The following is a 22,088-nucleotide window of genomic DNA, read 5'->3' as shown; positions in this document are numbered from 1 at the left end:
ATCAGGATTCGGGGGGGGGGGGGGGGAGGCTATTTGAGTTTCAAAGCCTGTTGAAACTCAAATCAAAACTATTAAGTGAATTGCCTGCATCTTGTTCCTGGGCTGCTTTCTTTTTATCTTGGCACTACATGGTATTTTCTCAGTAGGAAACGTTTGTCTATCCTTGGGTGTTTTGCCCAGACACTTATTTTGTCTTCACTAAACTACAGATTTCAAAGTCATAATGACTAACTGTGAAACAAGGAGACTGACTTTTGTTTAGCCGGACAGAGTTCTAGCCATGACTGAACTGTGAACCCCAAAACCTGCCGGGTAGAGTTTGCTCCCCAGGATGTCGTTAAATCACACGGGAGGAACCAAGCAGGACCAGCCGGCGTGTAATATGTGGAATGCATCTGTGGTGAGCAGACTGTGCTGACTGCCACACATTTAGGCATGCATGGATAAACCCTCTCAAGACATTAGTACATGTATGCACACATGCATAAAGCTTTTAAACATGTACAGTACATCAGCCAATGGGTTCTCACACTGCAGAATCAAAAGGTCCACGAGGAGAACACGGTGTCTCCAAACAGCTTGATGCATGAACAAAAGTCTCAATCAGAGAAGTGTTTGTCTGCAGAACTTTCAACTTCATGGTGGCTTTTTGTTTGTTTTGGATTCTTCGTACACCATCTTTATAAAATATCAACTGCCGTCCTCGTTGTTTACATCCTGTTGAAATGGCTCACGGCAAAACTTAAAAATGTATCGGGACAAGCCAGTACCACAGGACTGTCTATCCAACACACACACACACACACACACACACACACACACACACACACACACACACACACACACACACACACACACACACACACACACACACATTCTTCAGTTGTTTATCTTTTTATCATTTGAAATCATATTGGGCAAAGAAATCCCAGCCTCTGACGTTGGTGTGACTAATGCTACAATGTTCCTGTAAAAAGAGACTTTTACCCGCAAGTGGATGTTTGTCATCCACACACGATGTGGGTATTATGTGGTTTCGCTGAGCCCTGCTCGCCTTCAAAAAAACAACCCAACTGGTTCAACCAACTGGCAGAGAAAAGACAAAGATAAAGAGTGAGAGGTGTTTTGTCAACATCTGTCGTTCCTCTTACACTCAGTGATTCTGTCTTTCACTGCGGCAGTTGCACGAATTTGTCTTCCTCTTGACATATATCCCACAGGTAATATGTCCTGTTGTTCTCACCCTGTCTTTCTCCTCCTTCTTTTCTCCTTCGCCCAATTATTGGTAATGCGGATGTCAGATGGATATGAATCAGTGTCAGGGCTGTGGCAGCGAGGCGGATTGGGTTTCAGTAGATTACCTGAGTCAGATTGTCTGTTTTCTAACGGGATGTAGCTGGAAGGATGCAGGAAGAGAAGGTATGGCTGGAGGGATGATAGATGGCTGACAGGATAGGGGAGATAATTGATGGAGAGAAAGAGCATAGAGACAGAAAGATGGATTGATTGGACGGATGGACTCAGAGGAGGTGTCCGCTGAGGACAGAAGGGGGAAGTCAAGGGAGCGAAGAAGGATTAATGGTCTCCATCGTTACTGTAGTCCTGGTAACCTGCCGGATATTTCATACATTAACACACTGAACGCGTCATCACGAGCACACTGTGGGCTGGACACACATCCTGGCTGCAAAGCATGAAGGAAAACACACATTGCTGGTAAATTACCACAGAAATAAAAAGGACAGAGTCCTGTAGAGGAAGTAGACATCTGTCCTGTCAAATGGTGCGCCTGAGGTGACAAATGAAATAGTCATGCAGTTCAGTATGGCTCATTGCCAGCTCATGCAATCTCAGAGGAGAGATGGCGTGTGTGTGTGTCTGTGTGTGTGTGTGTGTGTGTGTGTGTGTGTGTGTGTGTGTGTGTGTGTGTGTGTGTGTGTGTGTGTGTGTGTGTGACTTTCACTCTCAAACATCTGGGATCCAGTTGAGCAGCTGGTTCAGATTTTGACTAACTTTCCCTGCCTTTGTTTTAGTTCTGCTCTCTTAGTTTTGTTCTCTGTAGTTTGTTCTTCTGTTGTTTGTTCTTCCTGTTCGCTCTTCTTCAACCCTTTCACTCATCTCTTTCTCTTCCTCCACCCACGTTCCTGTCGCCCCGGGCGGTATATGACGCTGTGTGGAGGAAGCTACACCGGAGTGCGCCAGATTTTTTGACCACTGACTTTAACTTCCGGTGTCTTTAACCAGTTTGAACAGTAATAGTTTTTTTTATTAGTTTCATCTTCTCATTTGCTCCTTGGTAATCTCAGCTACAGTATTTTGAGACATTCATCATTGATCGTTCCCTCGCAGGTTGATGGTACAGGCTCACTGTGCGTTTGGCAGCCCACCAGCCATGATCCTCACTGAATCCCTGCAGGGCTGAAACACCAAGTGTGATTGACAGGCCAATCTCCTATAGAGACACAAGGAGGGAAGATACACTGATTGCTATCTTAAAAACTGATGGATTCCCTTCACATTCCCCGTTTTTGCATTATTCTGCCTGCATCCTCGCCGCGGATCTCTGTGGAATTCCTTGTAACCAAATGAAAACATTCCCGTCTGCCGTGTCAGCAGTCCCGCGCTTTCTTGGATCCATTATTCCCGCCCCCACACACACACACACACACACACACACACACACACTCTTTCGCATGGGGAGTGCCTCCCTCCATTTGTTGGATGGATTGCCCATTGCATACAAGTGGAAAAAATCAGAACAGCTGAAGCAAAGTCACCAGTCGATAATGGACAATATGTCTTGGAGCAGGAAGGAAGGATGTCCATGCTCAATATACCATAGTGTGTGTGTGTGTGTGTGTGTGTGTGTGTGTGTGTGTGTGTGTGTGTGTGTGTGTGTGTGTGTGTGTGTGTGTGTGTGTGTGTGTGTGTGTGTGCGCACATATGTCACGGTAGAGTAGACAGATGTAGCGAGCTGAACAGGGAGGTTCTGTAAAAGAGATTTTGGCTGCAGAGGAGGGAGATTAAGGCTCAACTGTATATGAAACAAGCATTACTAAAAGTTTCATGGTGATTGCAACTTGTGCTTTACTTTGGACTAGAGACCAATAAAACATATCAGAGCATGGGGCAGTTAAGGCTCTATTTTCACACATTGTTTTCCACAAACTGTTTGCATCAAGTAGTAGAGGTGGAAGAGCAAATTGAAACTTTATAACTCCTCTAGAATGGAACAAGACGGTAACAATTGTCCTGGTGCATCGTACTACTTTTGTGGAACCAGCCAACAGCAGGTTAAATGCATTTTTGGTATAACAATAATGCATTCTTTGGCTAACATTAGTTTTTTTTAACAATTTACTAAAAGAGAACTGACACGTAACTGTAAATTCAAAAGAAAGTTTGGAAATTAAATCAAATGAATTCATAATGTAATGAAGAAACCTAACCCATGACACACTGTATGATGTGTGATGTATACACACACATGCACTTAGACTGTTACTGCATACATGTTCCCGACCCCGGCATTCTGTCCTGCATGCTTTGTTTCTCTAGCTGTCGCAGTGTGCGGGGGTCTTGCGTAAGACCACCCCTTGTGTTAATGTAAACCTGTCTCTTCATTCTTTCTCAATCCCTGAACCTTTTCCCCAATTTCCATCCAGTCTCTCTCTTTCTTCTTTCTTCACACCAATAATACCACACGTCCATGTAACCATTAGTTAATACATAAATCATCTTATGTGTTGTAACACATGAATGCTCGATAGCCATCATGGAAATCTGTATTCAGTATTGGGATTGAAAATCGTGTCCTCTGTAAAAGGGTTAGGGTTAACTGTAAAATAATCTTCTCGTGTCACTGCATCCTTAATCCAACATTGGTTGGTACAGGCTGTACTTTAGAGTAAATGACCAACAGAAAGGTAATGGAACTTGCTTTATGGCCATAGTGTTCATCTCATGTATAAATATTATCCCGAAATAAATGTGTCAGCTCTGTGAGCTCTTTGTCCCAGATTGACTTTGTAGCCTCTTCAGCAGATTCCATTTCCTTTCTTACATCACACACACACACACACACACACACACACACACACACACACACACACACACACACACACACACACACACACACACGAAGATAAGGGACCATGTGTGTATGTGTGTGTGAGAGTGAGTGAGTGCTTTATTGAACAGCAATTAATTGAAAACATTCGGGCCTGTCTGAAAATGTGCTGACCGGTCACATAGGATTTTGAGACGGTGGATTACTTCGTCTGTATTGTGTGGTATTCTTGGTGTATTAACATTTGGAAGTGTTACCTGTGATATAACTACGACTCCCCGAAGACTTGGGAACTATATGTCATCAGTGTTTTCTGAAAGGTTATTAGGCCTCAGTATCAAAGTTGACTTTTATAATTAGATATCATTGCAGTCAGTGATGTACATGGAGCAGCTACAACTGGTCAAATTCCAGTTGTAGTACAATTAAGCTGATTATATTAACCTTCAATATGAGCTCACCTTTGCCACCTATAAACTATCCATCTTTCCCCAATATCACATATTATTTTCAGGCATTGGGTGAAAAGTCGGCAGTCTGCTGAGAGTGATAACACAAATATAGACAAACCCATTCATACCTGCGGGACCTTTGAGCAGTTTGGGCCACCGTGCTGCAATGACAGAACATAAATATTCCTGTTGACCTCTTCTGTTTCACCCACATGTACATAAAACGTGCAGCCAGCAAAAATCTGAAATCTGAATCTGAAAATCTGGCTCCCAGTGCACCCCTCAAATTTTAAGTAGGAGTAGGAAGTAATGCTTTCTGACATGTGTTCTATAATGCTGTGTATAGAGATAGAGATCAGTGAACCACAGCTAGACCCAGAAAACCAAAACCAGAACTCAGGTTACTTTATGGCAAAGATCGGATCGCATTGCGTGAGCATAGTACATAATCAGATCAGGTTATTTAATGCCAACAGACAGCCAGAATGTGCCTCTTCCTGAGTTTCTGGCACTGATGGACAATTCTTAGATGAATAAAAGTGTAAATCGGTGGTTGTTTCCTTTTTGGCAGATCTGACTGCGGTGTCAGCAGGAGGCTTATTCCACTGATGTTCGGTCGGTGCTGCCAAAGATAACAGGAGGGAGGCAGGCTGTTGTGCAAAGCTCACTTCTTTCTTCTGGTTCACAGCTGGTTCAAAGCAACATCTCTTCTCTCTCATATCACACAGAGCCAGGAATAGACACGTTAACTTAGAACATATCTTTAGCTCTGCTACTGTAGGTCAATGTGGGAAGAGGGATATAATGAAATATTAACACATTCTGTTTCCATACGAAGCCGTGACCTATTCTGTGTGACAAACATCAACCTTGCTTGGAGGACTTCCTGGATGATGTTTGTGTCCTAATAGAGTAACAATTCAATTTGCAGTCCCGTTGCTCAGATTCTATGGGATCAAGACATTTAGAAATTCTGTAAGAAAATTGGCTAAATTAGAAAATCCACCATTATGCGCTAATAACAATAGATCGACTGTACTCTCACAAATGTCAGCATCAAGACAATAATGGTTGGCAATAGAGATTCAAATAATATTGTCATTGTTATCACATCATCTCAACATCAAGTACTTCAAACCCCATAGTGTTTATAGTTTAACTGATTTTCATCCCATTGAATCCAATGTATTTTAGTTTTTCCCAAATTTGAACAGTTTGAACATTGAGTATTTTAGCTCTCATCTTGTATGTTTAAAACATTTAACTTGTAAAATGTCCTGACGTAGGTCACATCTTCAAATCAATCAAATCAAATCAAAATCAAATGACTTATCTTACATTTAGAGGTAAGAAATATGACACATAATATTCAATACTACTTTTACGATTATAAAGAGAGATGATCAATATTAATATGGATTTATTGCCCAGCCCTAAAAGAAAGCATTTTGTAAACAGGAAATATCAGATGTCCTGCAGTCACGACATGGGATCAGGTTTCAAGAGTGCTCGATACTGTGTGTGTGTGTGTGTGTGTGTGTGTGTGTGTGTGTGTGTGTGTGTGTGTGTGTGTGTGTGTGTGTGTGTGTGTGTGTGTGTGTGTGTGTGTGTGTGTGTGTGTGACAAAAGGCAGGCCATATCAGTGCCAGACATTCCTTAAGAAAGAAGTCATGCTCTTTGCGGAGTTAATACACAGCATCTCCTTGTGCTTCAGCAAGCCCGAGGAATGCAGATTTACTTTACCTGTAAACTTGTCTGTCTCAGTCCATTAATATTTACATTATGTCCTCTTCAGTCATGTATCAACATTTTACAAACCAGCTGTGAACAAGTGGCAGCAATTATGTTTGACAGGTGTATGAAGTAAAGTTTCCTGCATATTTGGTAACACAAGTTTTGACAGATGCTTTTGCAGAAGCTTGAATCCAAACTCTTGCTTATTTGCATCATCACTAGTCATGTCTGCAGCTGACTACTGTTGTTTCCAGTGAAGAAGATCTCACACTGCCATCTTAATGTACTATGTCCTCAAAAGCCTGTTTAGATGGAAGGAAAGGACTGAAATATCCTAAAGGATAACGTGCACTTTCATTCTTAATTTAGTTTCTCTTTCTGGTTCTCAGCTGCAGGCGTGTGGGGGTTGTGATACACAGCTAGGTTAGTCATTGGCATCACAGCATCATAATATCTCTTGCGTTCTAACAATGTAAATTAATCTGTGTATGTTGACAACACAAAGTGTTTTTTAGACTGAAAAACTGCTTTTAAAAGATATTACAATACAATACAATATTAGATATTGCAACAGAAAGCTAATAATGACATTGAAATTGATGATCGTTCTTTTGTCCGACTCATTTGTTTGTACGTGTTCCTCTTATAAATGGGAGAATTGATTTTGCCGATGTAAAGAGGCAGCTGGATACAAAATCAAAAGACACAGTAACTTCAATTCATGGCTCGACAACAGTCTAAAGACAGACTGTGCAACTGTATCCTGACACTTAGCCTTTGTGGATCATCAGCCCAGCTGAACTCTTCTTTTTCCTGTGTGTACAATTGCTAATGGGGAGCTACTGTATCCACTACATATAGCCTCTTTTGTCTGTCTGAGGAAGAAAATAAATCTCGCTCAGACATACATTCATTCACATTTTTGCGAAAATCATATAACACAAGACCTAAGATCCTATAGAAGTCATTGCTGTCTGACTGTGGAGAGGATAATCTTCCAGTGCGACTCCATCTCTATACTCCACCGCTCCCTCACAATCAGCTGGCTGTTACTTGGATGGATGCAAAGAGGACAGAAGCAAAATAGTCCTGGGAACATAGGGCTTGTACACCACATGAGGTCTTCTTCCTCCCCTGTGTTTCTCATGCATACTGCGTCTGTGTGCGTGTCATCTGCTGCTTAAACCCAGCTGGGAGGTCAACAGGGGTTAAAGAGGTTGGAGAGTATGGGATGAGCTTGCGTCCCCCTTTTTCATGCTGTCCTTTTTTGGCTTCCTGCTGCTCACAGCCTGTGGGAGCTCTGCTGTGCCATCGTGGTTTCTCAACTCAAATCACAAAAAAGACACTCGTAACAAACATAGAGAGGGATCTTGACATTCCTGTGCTTGATCAGATTTGTAGATGCGTCGTCTGTCCGTTTATTCATCTTCCAACTATTTCTTTAACCCCCTAATTTGAGAAGATGAGGCCAGTGATTTATACAATGTGGGAAGTGCACATTCCTCAGAGTGTGAGTGGAGCATGATCAAACGTGCCATGAGCCAAAACACCAAAATTCCCATCTCCACCCAGGCCACAGCTCTCCTCCCTTGGGACGGAGGGCACACAAATGTGTGGGCCAGACTTCTGTTTTGTCTTTTGTCAAATCTAAAACTTGTTAGAATACGTGTGACTCTTCGTAAAGTGTGTTTCCGTATGACGGGTGGCGTACCTAGATGACATTGCGTAGGTTTGAGGTGCCTGTCATCAACTTGTGGTTGCATCTTTTCTTCCATTACTTATTTTGCAATATTTAGAAATGATCTGCCGGTATTAAAGGAATGAATAATGGCCGAATCTAGATCACTTTTTACTGACCCCCAAACCGGGCCACAATATCGGAGATCAGTGCTGTTGCCTCCTGCTGTGAGGATGCAGTGAAAATGAGCCCAAAATGCCTCACCGTGAACAGGGTTAAGGGTTTTGTTATGGTCATCAGAATGATTTAAGCTAAAAATGTGCTGATATGTTGTGCCACTTTAATGCACAGCATGAATGAGCACAGGATCAGCAGGAGGGAGACGTGTGTGTTTGTGCGTGTGGTAATATAGGAAACGTTAGAGTTTGGTGGAGCAGATCGTGGATTTATGATTTTATAACCTTCTGTTGCTTTCGCTAAAACAGGTCCGAGACTTTCTGGCAACAGAACAATTATGGTCACTTGATGATGATGTAACTCACATTGCATTTCTCTAAGTCAGCAGAGTGGCTTCCTGTGGAAAACAGTCGCTGAGTTTTCCCTGTGTTACACTTAGTCCCTCTCTTTGCAAAAGAGGAGAGAAATATGTTGTATTTTCCAAGAAAAGGCAGTTCCACCTGGCTTGAGTTGAAGTTACAATACATTAGAGAGAAATAATTTCTGTCCGCTTCGCACACTCACGCTTCCAACACACTTCCTGTTGGCCTGTTGGAGGAATGTACTCTGGAATGATATAATGACATTCCCACATCCCAGACTGCTCCACCAGAAATATTTATAACTGCATTGTGTTTATAGAGAGTGTTGCACAAAAATTCTGCTTATGAGTAACGATAAATAAGACTCAACACATTTGGGCTAATGGTCTTCTTTAGTGAGGCCAGCAGGCAGGTGGTCTGACAGCTGCTGGGAGCAGAGAACTGACGTGTGTTTGTGGCAATGCTTTGCTGAATTATATAGATTCTGCTCAGACAAATGTGCAGCAACTGTGGTCCATTATCCTGTGCTGCCCATAAGATCATGCATACTGTTAAGACTACAAGCAGCCATGTCCTCTTTAAAAGTCATAATAATTGCCTTTCTTGTTGGAATAACTTGCATTAAAGCACATTGCAGTAAATAATATTCCATAGTCCACCGCTTGCACTTGAGCTTTAACGTACTTCTTTGCTGTGAACTCGTTCTGAAACAATCAGTCAATCACCAGAAACTTAATCAACAACAATTTTGACAATAAATAAATAGTTCATGGTTCATAAATGTGAAGACTTCTCAGTTTTATATGACTTTCCTTAAAAAAAATCCTTTTGGACTGTTGATCAGACAGAACAAGCCATTTGAAGAGATCACATTTTGAAGGAAATTCTTTCACTTCTTTTATCATTTTAGAGACGAAACAAATAATCTGTTCATTGAACACGTAGCTGACAGATTGTATCGTTTATTATTGTTCATTGCAGCCCATTGCAGGCCCTGTGAAGGAAATATAATTCCACAATACACCACTTTCTTTCTGAGAATTATCTTTTTACATCTGTTTGTTTAGCTTAGTATAAAGACTGGAAAAAAGGGAAAGAAAATAGACTGGCTCTGTCCAAAAGTACCACCTCTACCAACACCTGTAAAGCTCACTTATTGAGACGTCATATATCTTGTTTGTTTAGAAACCAAAGTATAAAAACAACACTGTTTGGTTTTATGAGTCTCCTCTGGTCTCCTGGATAATTAGTGAGCTGCAGAGAGGTTGGTACGCACATTTTGTACCTTTTGACAGAGGCAGGCATAAAGAGGCAGTCTTTATGCTAAGCTAAGCTAACTGTCTGTGGACTTAAATTTACAGTACAGATACCAGAGTGGTATCAAAACAGCGTAGTTCCCAAAATGTGGAACTATTCCTTTAAGTATAATTGTATCTTAAAGGAATAGTTCAATAAAATATGCCGGAATGAACTGGATGGATCAGCACACTACTTTGTTTCAGTTGGCCCAGTTTTGTTTAATACCATTAAACCGAGGCTCGAGGACACAAGCAATGCTGCTTTTTGTCAGCATCATGTTTGGTCTCTTTGTCTCATCAGCCATCGGTGCAGTCAAATGTTTTTTCAGGGGAATGAGTGTGATGTTTGTTGTGTGTTGGGAGGGGATTTAAGGGGAAGCAGTGAAGGCGTCTTTGTTAGCTACACATAAGATACTAGTGTTAGGCTTGGCTTGTTATTGGTGTGAAAAGGCCGTCTGTTTAGGCAAGTGTGTGTTTTCCGTGAGAGGATCATTTACTTGAGACTCTTTTGATAGAGTCTGTGCACGTGCATGTGCTAATAGTGCGATTGACACTTGAATCAAATTGCATTTTGTTGGATGACTGAACAGCTTCAAATGTCCGAACACGTGAAAATGGAGCTTTTTAGAGTAATATATGTTCACCTATGCATTTGTAATTCTCTTTCTGTTTTTCCTTTTGTATACTTGTATGCAGTCTGCCACAAACAAACACACAGTCCTCAGATTCAAGCCAGCAGCTAGTGAAAGAGAGTTACAGACAGACAGACAGCAGGCAGACAGAGAGACTGTCAGACGGACAGACGGACAGACGGAGGCGTACACAAATGAAACAAAGAGAGAATGGGGAATAGATGATTTCTGGGGGGAGAAGGCTGTTATGGACAATAATTAGAGCAAAGCACTGAGACGATTAGACAACAGGATGACTAGGACTCGTATCCTGGTATAGAGAACCCTTTCACAATACAATAGGATGATGTAAATGGTGCAAATGTTTGTTTGAGGTGACCAAAATTGGTTTTTAATATAGGGGCTGGGTGAGTTGGTCTAGAATGTAAGAACAAAGAGATGTAGGATGGGCTGCAGTTGCTGTCCCCACCCCAAAACCACCTGCGCCTGCTCACTGTCAGACAAAGACAACAAGACATGGAATCTACACTTTTATCTTAAAATCTACAAGTGATGGTATATAGAACCATGGGCGAATAATGCAAATAATGTTTATTCAAGAAAGATGATTTTTCAATACAAGAAAAATAAAATAAACCCACTGACAATTTTCACTAAGGCAAATATTTTAGACTTGAATAACTTTAAGACTGACATGTTATGATTGACCGTGTTGCAGTGAGCAGGACTGAGCACAGCTTTGTAACTTTTAGGCATCAGTATGCTACTCAAGGGCACTTTGCCCGTCGCAGCGGGCAATGCAGATGCACTACAAGCCACACGATCCTCACTCACCACCGTACACGCTGGCCCGTCCGTGGTAAAGATGGGATCAGCAGGTTGCTGTTCAGGCTGATTTTCTATCTCAGGGACACAAGCATTGTAAGAATGCTGGAAAATGAGCGTTCCTGAAAAAGAGGGAAATGGAGATATACAGAGACACAGCAGACAGACAAAGAGGAAATTGGTCAGTTAAAAAAAAGCGTGAGTAATGCTGATGCCTGTTGCCAGTTGCCATGGTGATTGGGGTCAATGAATGGTTGCCATGGAGCTCGCTACTTGGAATTCTGGGAAGGGGATATTTTGATGTGTGTGTACGTCTGCGTGTGTACGTCTGCGTGTGAGCTTGTGGGTGGAGGATGATGAGTGTGTTTATTATACATTATAAATGAGACAGTTTGGATCTCTCTGTACGTACAGTAATAACAAAGACTGTTGCCCCGCTCATGTTTATCTTCAGAAAATAAAGAGAATTACAAAGCACGCCACAATGTAAATCATCATTTAGATTACTCTTTAAAATACAAAGTGAGATTGTAAAAAACCTCTATCATTATTGTCTTTGAAGTTTATGATTTTACCCAAAATTAGACTGAACAGGAATTGAGCATGTTTTTGTTGTGTGTGATGGAGGCAGTTAGACCTTTTACAAAGGCGTATACGTCCTTATTGGGTTCCCTATGTTGGTACCTGATTACATATGGTTTTAATGTGTTTGTGTTTTCTGATGCTACATGCTATGGGGTGAGTGATTTGGATGAGAAGATGTTGCTCAATTTTGAGATTGAAAAGTAAATTAAAGGAACAATTCTACTGATTTGGAAACATTTGTGTCATTGTTGGTGGGTGATATGGAGAAGATTGTCTTACATGGAAAATGTAATTTTATTATGACGTATCATTTTCAGGAAAATCTATTGAGAAACTGACAGGAATGTCTGTTTTTGGTTAATCCACTGAGTTAAATATCTGCTCAAATCAAGAGACTGTATTACAGTGATGCTAAAATAATATATATATCAGACACAAGATCTGCACACTGTATTAAAAGTGCCAAGCCCTAACCCTAACCCTGTGTAATGTTCCGTTTTGACAGAGATCTTCGTCAGGCATTGCCAAAAATGAAAAGATTATAAAAGATTTAGCTGAGAGCTTTAAATACAGCGTGCAGATCTTTTGTCACATTTTTGCTAAAATCATATAAACATGTTTGTGTTAAGAATCCCTGCTTATTTCTTACTGGTACAACATCCCATTTATCTTCCTGTCACCCACCACTACTATGTGACATGTCTATTCTAGGACAGTGGTGTCGTTACGCCGTTAGGCATGCATGTATGCGTAAAGACAACAATTACCACAGTAAAACATACATGATGATACTTTAAAGTAACGTTATTTATGGTTTTCCGCTCACAGCCGTTCATCTTCTTTGACGCATAATAATGTTGTTCTAGATAAATGTTCCAGCCGTTAGCAATAAATTGTTCACACAGCAGCAAAAGAGTGCCATGACTTATTCATCCCCTTTGTTTAACAGGAAGTTAAGGTGCCTGTTTTTGTGAGTGGAACTAAACTTGGCAGATTAAATGTTTTACACATAGTTTTGGCTCGTGTCCTAGCAGAGTCTTCTAATGAAAACAATGTATTTAATAGGTTTCTGGGTCAGTGTGTGTGCGTCGCCTGTCAGATTCTGCATCTGATTCATTTGTTTATTCTGTTGTCTATTTGCGTGTGTGTGTGTGTGTGTGTGTGTGTGTGTGTGTGTGTGTGTAGACTGCATACTAGACAGTGGATTTACTTTCAATCCACTTGATGTCAGTAGAAAACGAGGTCAATGCCCATCACAACCTGATTTGCTGAGTCAACTCCCAAATAATGTCAAACAAAAGATGCAGGAACTGTTGATGATACAATAAACTGTCTTTGCGATATATTAGATCTGTCACATCTATCACACAATTTCACGCACACACACACACACACACGTGCATTTTAGGTCAGTGTCTCAGATTAGGAAGCACCACGGAAGAGGTTGACAATAAATTTAGATTTATCCACGGCATTAATGCACACACACACACACACACGCACACACACTTGAAGCTCCGCTACATTTGATGAGAAGTTGTATTTTTACTTTCAGTTCTAAAGTAGATGTTTTTTCAGTTCTTGCTTGTTCACTGATGCTCATGTCCCCTTTTTAAACAGGTCAACATTTTGCATGTTACTCTATAATATAGAGTCTATATAGTCACGTCTGATTTACTCAAGGCACATAATGTCTTACAGACATGTATCATGTCACTTCCAGTAAATTCCCTCTTGTCTCCTGCTGCCGCTGCCTAGGTTTGCTGCAGTAGTTGGTGACACCAGTGTTACTGAAATAAAACCCATTTAGTTGATTTTTTGGCTGATCAAATAAAAAAAACTTTGATTTGTAAAAATACAAGCTCAAGATAGATCAACATAGAAGACTGACACTACAATTATATAGGGAAGCTGGACCGGAGAGGAAGGACACACATCCATCCACATTAAAGATCAAAGTGAGGGCTCTACAGATATTGAGCATCATCGACATATATATTTTCTTGTAAAGTGATAACACTGGTATTGTCACAAGTTTATTCACCAGTGGGAACATTTCCTTACCGTGACATCCCCACCGCTGCCCCTCTGGTCCTTGAAGTGATGCCATGTGACACATCGAGTCTGGAAGACATGGGGGGCTCAGATATGTCCCTGTGCTGGGGGCTGTGCCGAGCTGTGTGTGTGTGTGTGTGTGTGTGTGTGTGTGTGTGTGTGTGTGTGTGTGTGTGTGTGTGTGTGTGTGTGTGTGTGTGTGTGTGTGTGTGTGTGCGTGCGCGCGCGCGTGCACTTCACTCTCGTGTGAAGAGATACGAGAGGATAGCCAATCAAGCTTCATGACACAAATGGCGTGGGGGACAAGAATAGACTGTGGATCTGTAGTGTGGATGGATGTTGGGGCTGATGGGAGTGCACGTGGAGCTTGTGCACGTGAGGTTCCCCTCCCCCGCCCTCCCTGATGATGTCAGACCACATACAGTATGCTGCAAGAGTATGAGCCCATCCCCCCATCCTCACTGGGCTGCATCAGCATCAGTAAAGCAGCGTTTGGGGTGTTCCTCCAGCGTTTATACACACACACACACAAACACACATACACACACACACACACACACACACACATACACACACATACACACACACACACACACATACACACACACACACACACACACACACACACACACACACACACACACACACACACACACACACACATACACACACACACACACACACACACACACACACATACACACACATACACACACATACACACACACACACACACACACACACATACACACACACACACACACACACACACACACACACACACACACACACACACACACACACACACACACATACACACACACACACACACACACACACACACACATACACACACATACACACACATACACACACACACACACACACACACACATACACACACACACACACACACACACACACACACACACACACACACACACACACAAGAAGCAAGTTTTAAGACACACATGTATCTTCTTCCTTGCTGCCTTGGCCTCTTCGTGCATGTGTCTTGCAGCATTACCCATAATCCTCCATGAGAGTCAGTCTTTCTCCATTTCACTTTAATCTTATAACACTCTGGTGCACTTATTTATGGAAACACATTATTGGTGAGATACTTAACAACGTAGGGGGTATTGAAGATAGGGACAAATACGGACAAACATACATTTACAAGCTTACACACACACACTCTCAAACACACACATTTTCTTCTGTAGTGCTGTTTCTTTGGTATTTAACCTAGCCAGAGCTGACAACCTTCTTAGTGGATTGATTTTTCAAAGCTCATAATTCCCAATGCACTTTGATATACATGCACAGACATGTAAGAGAACATAAACAACATGCATCCAACCTGCAACACAAAGCACAAGTACCAGCTCGTACTGAACTTGAACACATCGACTGCTTCTGCATTAAATGTCGTTAAATGTCAGTCAATGTTTATTGGCTGTGTGTGCTGCCCGAGAGATGAGACGCTTGTAACGAGCTTATCCTCTACATTCAACAGCTGTTTGACATTGAATGTGTTGGTTCACAGTGACTTAATGGAGAACATGATGCTGTTCGGAGTGGAGCTTGGATGTGAAGTGTTGTATTTCAAATTGACATCCATCTTAAAAGCAGACACTTTAAGCCAGTTTGATGGATTGCACTGCATGCCCAGACAACAACACTCATGTGCAACAAATTAGTCAAACGGCTTAATGAAAGGTCTCTCAACTCTGATTTCCAGCTCCCCTTTTCTCTTTGAAACAATACTAAGCAGACCACATACACATATACCTGCTGTGTCAGTGTCATGTTGTGCTAGAGAAATGTGCAGTCTGTATAAACAGTTCTGGGTGAGAGAGGAAGAAGACACAAGTCAGGAATTAGCGGAATATCTCCAAGCATTGTAAAAAAGCTCAGGAGCAGAAAGGAATTCTGGGAATGTTGTTCTCTGGAGCAGGTGCTAAAGCTGCAGGCTGACATCTCAGCTCGCCGCCTCAGCTGTGTACGTCCTCTCTGAAGCAGATACAGATCGAGTCACGACCTTTTGAACATAAACTAGCTGAGCAGGTTGCTTAATTGTTTACATATTCTTCCTCCAACTCGCACAGCATCTTCTGCTGCTATGATGTTTAGGGTCAGCTGTCAGGGTGTTTCTCGACTGTTTAAGAGTCGGAGACGAGGGCGGGGTTGTCCATGTATGATGAGATCATCGTCTCCCAGACCTTTGGGGTTATGGTGGACATGTTCCAGCACATGCAGGGTGTGACGCTGATTCTTGGCTTGACTGTCTCCAATAATCTCCTCCAGCTGATCCTGAGGACTGGAGAGAAATAGAGAAACACGTCTATTTTTAAATATTTGAGGAGACATTGTGTGTTGTTTTCTTTTACAGAATTACGTTTGAGCCTAATGTGCTTTTTTTGGTGTATGTAGGTACGTGTGTCAGAGGAATCAGAAATACAATTTCACATAGTAAAACTCCAAGTACCATATAAGGAGTTACCATAACAACTGACCCTGTAAATGTGTCTGCCTAATGGAAGAAGACCCCAAGGGGAAGATGGTAAAGGCTTCTCGCCCACCCAAACCACCGGGACACACACACACACACACACACACACACACACACACACACACACACACACACACACACACACACACACAGTGAAACGCAGCCTGCTGAGGGCCATTAAGTGTCATCATCTTCATATTAGTGTAAATTTTAAAGAACGTGTAAAATAACACCTACATCTAAAGTCCTTATTTGTATTGTTGTAAAATATAAAATGTAAGGTTGCTGGTATAAAACCTTTCCTGTTGCCTCTGCCTCTTTTATCGACTCACCTTATGGATACTTAAGTGCCAGTCTATGTCTCTGCATGATGTCATTCATTGATTTAGCAGCTCGGCCGAGGCCACTAATCTTCCAGAGTGATGCCTTTGTCGATGCAGTCATTAGGATTAATGTTTGAGTCCGTGAGACTGTGATGTGTGGCGACTGATTGCATCTTAATTTTCAGCGGGTGTTAAAATACAGATACTATAAATGCTTAAATGGCTCCTGTTTGAATGCACAGAAACACAAGAAACTTGGACTTTTTTCTTTCAATCATGCTTTTATCTCTCTCTCCCTTTGTCTGCTTTTTAAAATGTCAGACATGTTTATTTGTTACTAGTCACTGTCACATTGTGGCATACCACTAATCCAAGAATCTCCCCCAAACAAGAATCTTGTTCCGACTGTGACTTGTAAGGGTTTCCATCTTTAACATGTGGTTCCTCTTCTCAGAAATAGCAGTCTGTCTGTTTTGTACAGAGTCTGGCATAACTGAAGAGCAGATCTGATTAACCGTGTGCCTTTGTGTTCTCTCTGCAGGGCTGGCATCGATGATGTGGAGACAGACGTGGTGGAGATTGAGGCGAAGCTCGACAAGGTATGAACCATGTTATTTCTGGAGACTGTGCTGCTCATTAAAATGACAAATTTGAGCAATTTACTGATTGTGTATGTTGCTTTTAACTGTGGTTGAATTGTGTTTCTTCCACAGTGTTTGTAGTGGAAATCACTCACAAACAAAGACATTATATTGTGCATTGTTTGAATACTAAAAGAGGGACGGTCTGGATTTGATTTTACATTGTTAAACGTCACCAGATGTCAGACGTTGTGTATAAACATTATTTTCCTGTCTGTCTATCTGTCAGTCTGTCTGTCTTTTGCTCTCTCTCTCTGTAATTGTGTTGCTCTTTTCATAATTTATTTCTCTCTCACCCTCTGTTATCTAAATGTCAAGGCTATTTAAACCAGGAAACACTGCATACTTGAGTTATTATATTTAATAGGTTCATGCACTGTTCACACACACACACACACACACACACACACACACACACACCACACACACACACACACGCACACACACACACAGTAAGCACACTGAGCAAACACTGATTAATATCACTGAGGCAGGTTTATATTCTGTAGTACGAGAGCATCACACAGAGCACCCTCTGTTATCCGAGCATGTGATGTCCTTGTTTGTCCTGCTTAACCAGAGAAAATGCTACAAGCAACACAGCAACATCTTATCATTAATTTTTAGTGTTTGTAAGATAGGAAATAAAGCAATTTAAGATCATTTAACACCCACCATATGTTTTAGGTTTCAGTTATTCTGCAGTGCGTTGTACCTAGATTATTTTCACACAGTGTGTTCATTATAAATACACACATACACATTGCATTTTCATATTCATGTAACTTTTCATAGCACCTGTCAACGTTCTTCATTGTTCTATAGCTAAAAGGTGGTAGATAAATGGTTAAAGACGTGATATGGATTAGCTGCACTCACCTAAAAAAATCAAGATGAAAAATAATAGTATAAGTAGTTAATGGCAAAGTAGACACTAGGAATGAATTCCTTAGTTGCACCATTGTCAGATGTTATTACTTCAATGGCTTTAAGTATGTAAGAGCTGCAAGAATTGATGGCTGACTGTCTTCCAGGGAGACTATGAGCTGAGGTAATGCCTCTTTAGATAAACTAATAGACTCAGAGAGCATTTAGAGGATGAGGTAGTGTTAATGAAGTTAAGTGGTGACCGCACCTTCTTTCTTCTTCTATCTCCCTTTGATTCAGTTGTGTTTTGTATTTTTTTCTTTCTACTCTTGCACACTGTACTAATGTCCCAAACAATCGAGGTCTATTGCAAAAGTACAGTCCGTGTTGTGCAGCCGGTAGATAATAAAAACAGATTCATGTCCTTAGTGAAGTGATGAAGTGGTTATTTAGATGATTGTGACATTTTTTTTATTGCAGCAGTCTATCTCCGGTTTATGAATAGGTCCACATTGTTACAACCCCATCTCCTAAATTAGCGATCCAACAGGCGACACTTTGACATTTCACACAAATGTCCATGCCCCCACCCCGTCACACATAAAAAACACACATACATAGATTATTCCTGCCCCTAACAGGTCACAGGTCCCTCAGTTGAACTTTGAGCCAGTGGGGGGGGGTTCCATCAGGATGATTTGTTCTGTTCAGCAGGGGTCCTCACGCTGCTCTGTTAGGATGCTCTAAAGCTGCCTGAGGATGTTCTGGCAGCAATGAGGCTCTTAGAGGAGACATTTATGAGATTAAAGACATCTGAACCTGCCTGAAGTGATGTTGACCAGTGTGACGGGTGTGGAAACATTCAATGCTGCCCATTGTGACGCTTTCAATCCCTGCTAGCTAGATTCCCAAATGCACAAAAGGAAATTGGAAGAAGGGCATTTTTGTATTCTGCATCCTCAGTGTGGAATATGTTGCAGAAAGACTTAAAACTGAATGAATTGACCTTGGTAAAGGCTTTAAAATTGAAAAATTAAAGAATTAAAGGCAGATTTCGTAAGATGTCTAATCAGTACCGACGGGTCAAAGAGATTCTTAATATCAATGGGTATTGCTGTCTTACTACCTTACTGGAATAAAGTATTTTTAGATAACCTAACAGGAGACTAAACTATCACTGCCATCAATTATCATTTTGTCCAAAATATAAAATGTCCATCCCACACCTCATTGAGCAGCGGGACCTCTGCATAACACTGTAACTATGTTGGTTGATTAACAGGGCGAGGTCTTGTCATGTGGTACCAGATGTGGCACTTTGACTCCGAGTGGACCCTGTGGTTCTTCCAGTCCAATTTATCAACAAATCCAGAAACATATACTGTCCATTTAATGGCTGTGCTCAGACCCTGGGGCCCCTGTACAGCCCATGATGAGATCAGATTCCCATGTATCGGCCAATTTGCTGACAGATATGTTGTCAGACCAGCCTGGGAGCAGCAGCAGGAATCATGCTGCCTTGTCTTATTGATTCATAACTGCGTCAGTCATGTACACGTGAATGTAAACAGGTATACTGATGCACATCTTATACATCTATACAGTGTGCACATATTGCAAATCACATTCACACACTTTGAGCCAGAAGCCCATTTCAGCAATGCTCACATATATATTGCAACCTTTATTTTGTAGTCATGCTGTCCGAGTTATCAGTCCTCACTCTCTGGTTTCTGTCAGCTACCCAGAAAACCACACTCACATAGCGACAACCTTGGGAACTCCTGCACCAAACAAGATAATTAAAGGTTTACTGCACTCTCTCTTCTGCACAACCCCACATACACATGTTCTGATCCTGTAGTACACACAGCTCCGTCAGAGTGGCAGTAATGACCGTGCACCACTGTATCTTATCATATAACCCGTAAAGTGGGAAAGTGCAGCGGTGGCCAGTTCATGTGGTGTTCAAATGAGTACGTACCAAAGCTGCGAACTGTATGCAACTGGTAATATATTACTATATATTAATGTTAACGGTTAGGTTTTGCTCTCATATGGCTGCGTCTGGAATTACACTCCTACTACTTTACAGTATGTGTGATGTATTACTTCATGCCATTTTAGTTTAATGCCTATATTCTCAGTGTAAAATGAGCACACAATACATCAGTGGCTCCCAAACTATTTTCAATTACTGTGGAAGGGGACTGAGAGGGTTTCCACAAGTGAAAAATAATAAGTTTATCCAACCTCTGCTCCAAAATGTAATATGTTCTTCCTTTGCCAATACTACAACAAGTGTAGTTTTACTGTTCACAGACCCACAAACAAACAAAACCATATTTACCTCCTTGGTGGAGGTAAATATGGCATCCCTTCATAATGATAACAACATGGTTCTAAGAATACCAATGTCGAGCTCTCGGGTGGTCGTCCACCTCTTTGGTCCAGACTAAAATATCTCAACTATAAAATGGATTCCTTTGAAAGTTTGTACAATGTTCATGTTCCTCAGAGGAAGTCACTGACCTTGATCCCTTCACTTTTTTCTTCTAGCACCAGCTGCATGAGGTTGACATTTGTTGTTTTACATTTCTCAACAATAATTAGATGGATTGTCATGAAATGTGGTATATATAATCATGGTACCCACAGGATTATTTCTAGTAACTTTTGGTGGTCCTCTGACTTTTCTTCTACCGCCAGAAGTCAAAGTTGTATCCTTATCTTGGGAAAGATCTCAACTTCTACTGAATGTATTTGCACAAACTTTTGTACAGACATTCATGGCTCCCACGTAACGGATCCTACCGACTTTGGTGATCCCGGACTTTTGCTCTAGTGCCACCATGAGGCTGAAATGTCTCAACAACTATTGGATGGTGACATTTAGCCCAGACATTCATGTTCCCATTTCAGATGTGATGATTGATTGATCTGCTGTTAAAATGGTGGAAGATATAAACATTATAAGGATCTTATTAGGCCATTTTTTCCTATGCCTTTTTTAAATGTGCACTTCTATCACTTTGCCCTTAATAAATACAAAATTCTCATTTGGATGCCAGACACGCCAGCTTCCATAATGCCTTCATTGGCCTTGATTCAGACATGAGGATTATTCTAAATTTGAGCATCCTCCTGGATTCTGCATGTGACCAACAATTCTTTGGATTTACGCCATCACTGTAACTATTAATATCCGAGCATTGCACAGTGTAAAACATGTGACTCTTTAAATAGACAGAGTTTTTGTTGTGTATTTAAAATGAGGATTGTTTTATGTTTCTCCCCCACACTAGCTGGTGAAGCTGTGCAGTGGGATGATCGAGGCCGGCAGGGCCTACGTCAGCGCCAACAAGCTCTTTGTTAACGGCATCAAGGACCTGTCCCAGCAGTGCAAGAAAGAGGAGGCGATATCGGTGAGCGGAGGTCTTTTAAAACTGACCATCTGTACATTCACCGAGGAATGTTGAGTGTCAGCGTCTCAACAAATGACCGCTCATCTATCGGACATTCCTGTGATTCTCCACATGAATAAACAGCAGAGCAGTATAAACAGTGTTGTCCAGACACAGAGTCGTCCAGCTGTTTTAAACATGACAGATGTGACCACATGTAGACAGGAGATGTTTATGCTGATAGTTTACATGGCTGGAAGCAGAGACATCTGAAACCTGCTTTATGGCTTTCTTCTAGGAAAACATTTGGACTAGATTTCCTGTCAGTACAAGTGGCTGATAGCTTTGGGGCAGTAGAGACATCATTGTTTCACAGTCAATAACAATTTTCAATGTTAAGCTTAGAACTTAGAAATGTTTTTTAAATTTAAGGATTTAGTTTCATTTATTATGTGAGAAGTTTATTGTTAA

At 41.3% G+C, this 22,088-nt stretch overlaps 1 protein-coding gene across 4 annotated transcripts in view; it reads left to right on the top strand.

The window, feature by feature from the left end:
• Positions 1–22,088, top strand: part of LOC115008492 (arf-GAP with coiled-coil, ANK repeat and PH domain-containing protein 3-like) — a 62,482-nt gene that overhangs the window by 10,811 nt on the left and 29,583 nt on the right. For all 4 annotated transcript variants that reach the window (XM_029432137.1, XM_029432136.1, XM_029432135.1 and 1 more), the window contains exons 3-4: positions 17,247–17,304; positions 21,519–21,638. In XM_029432137.1, the coding sequence (XP_029287997.1) occupies positions 17,247–17,304; positions 21,519–21,638 (178 nt within the window). The remainder of the gene's footprint in view (positions 1–17,246; positions 17,305–21,518; positions 21,639–22,088) is intronic.

The sequence above is a fragment of the Cottoperca gobio genome, chromosome 5 (genome assembly GCF_900634415.1).
Source record: "Cottoperca gobio chromosome 5, fCotGob3.1, whole genome shotgun sequence".
NCBI lineage: Eukaryota > Metazoa > Chordata > Actinopteri > Perciformes > Bovichtidae > Cottoperca > Cottoperca gobio.
This window is presented reverse-complemented; position numbering and strand designations above follow the sequence as displayed.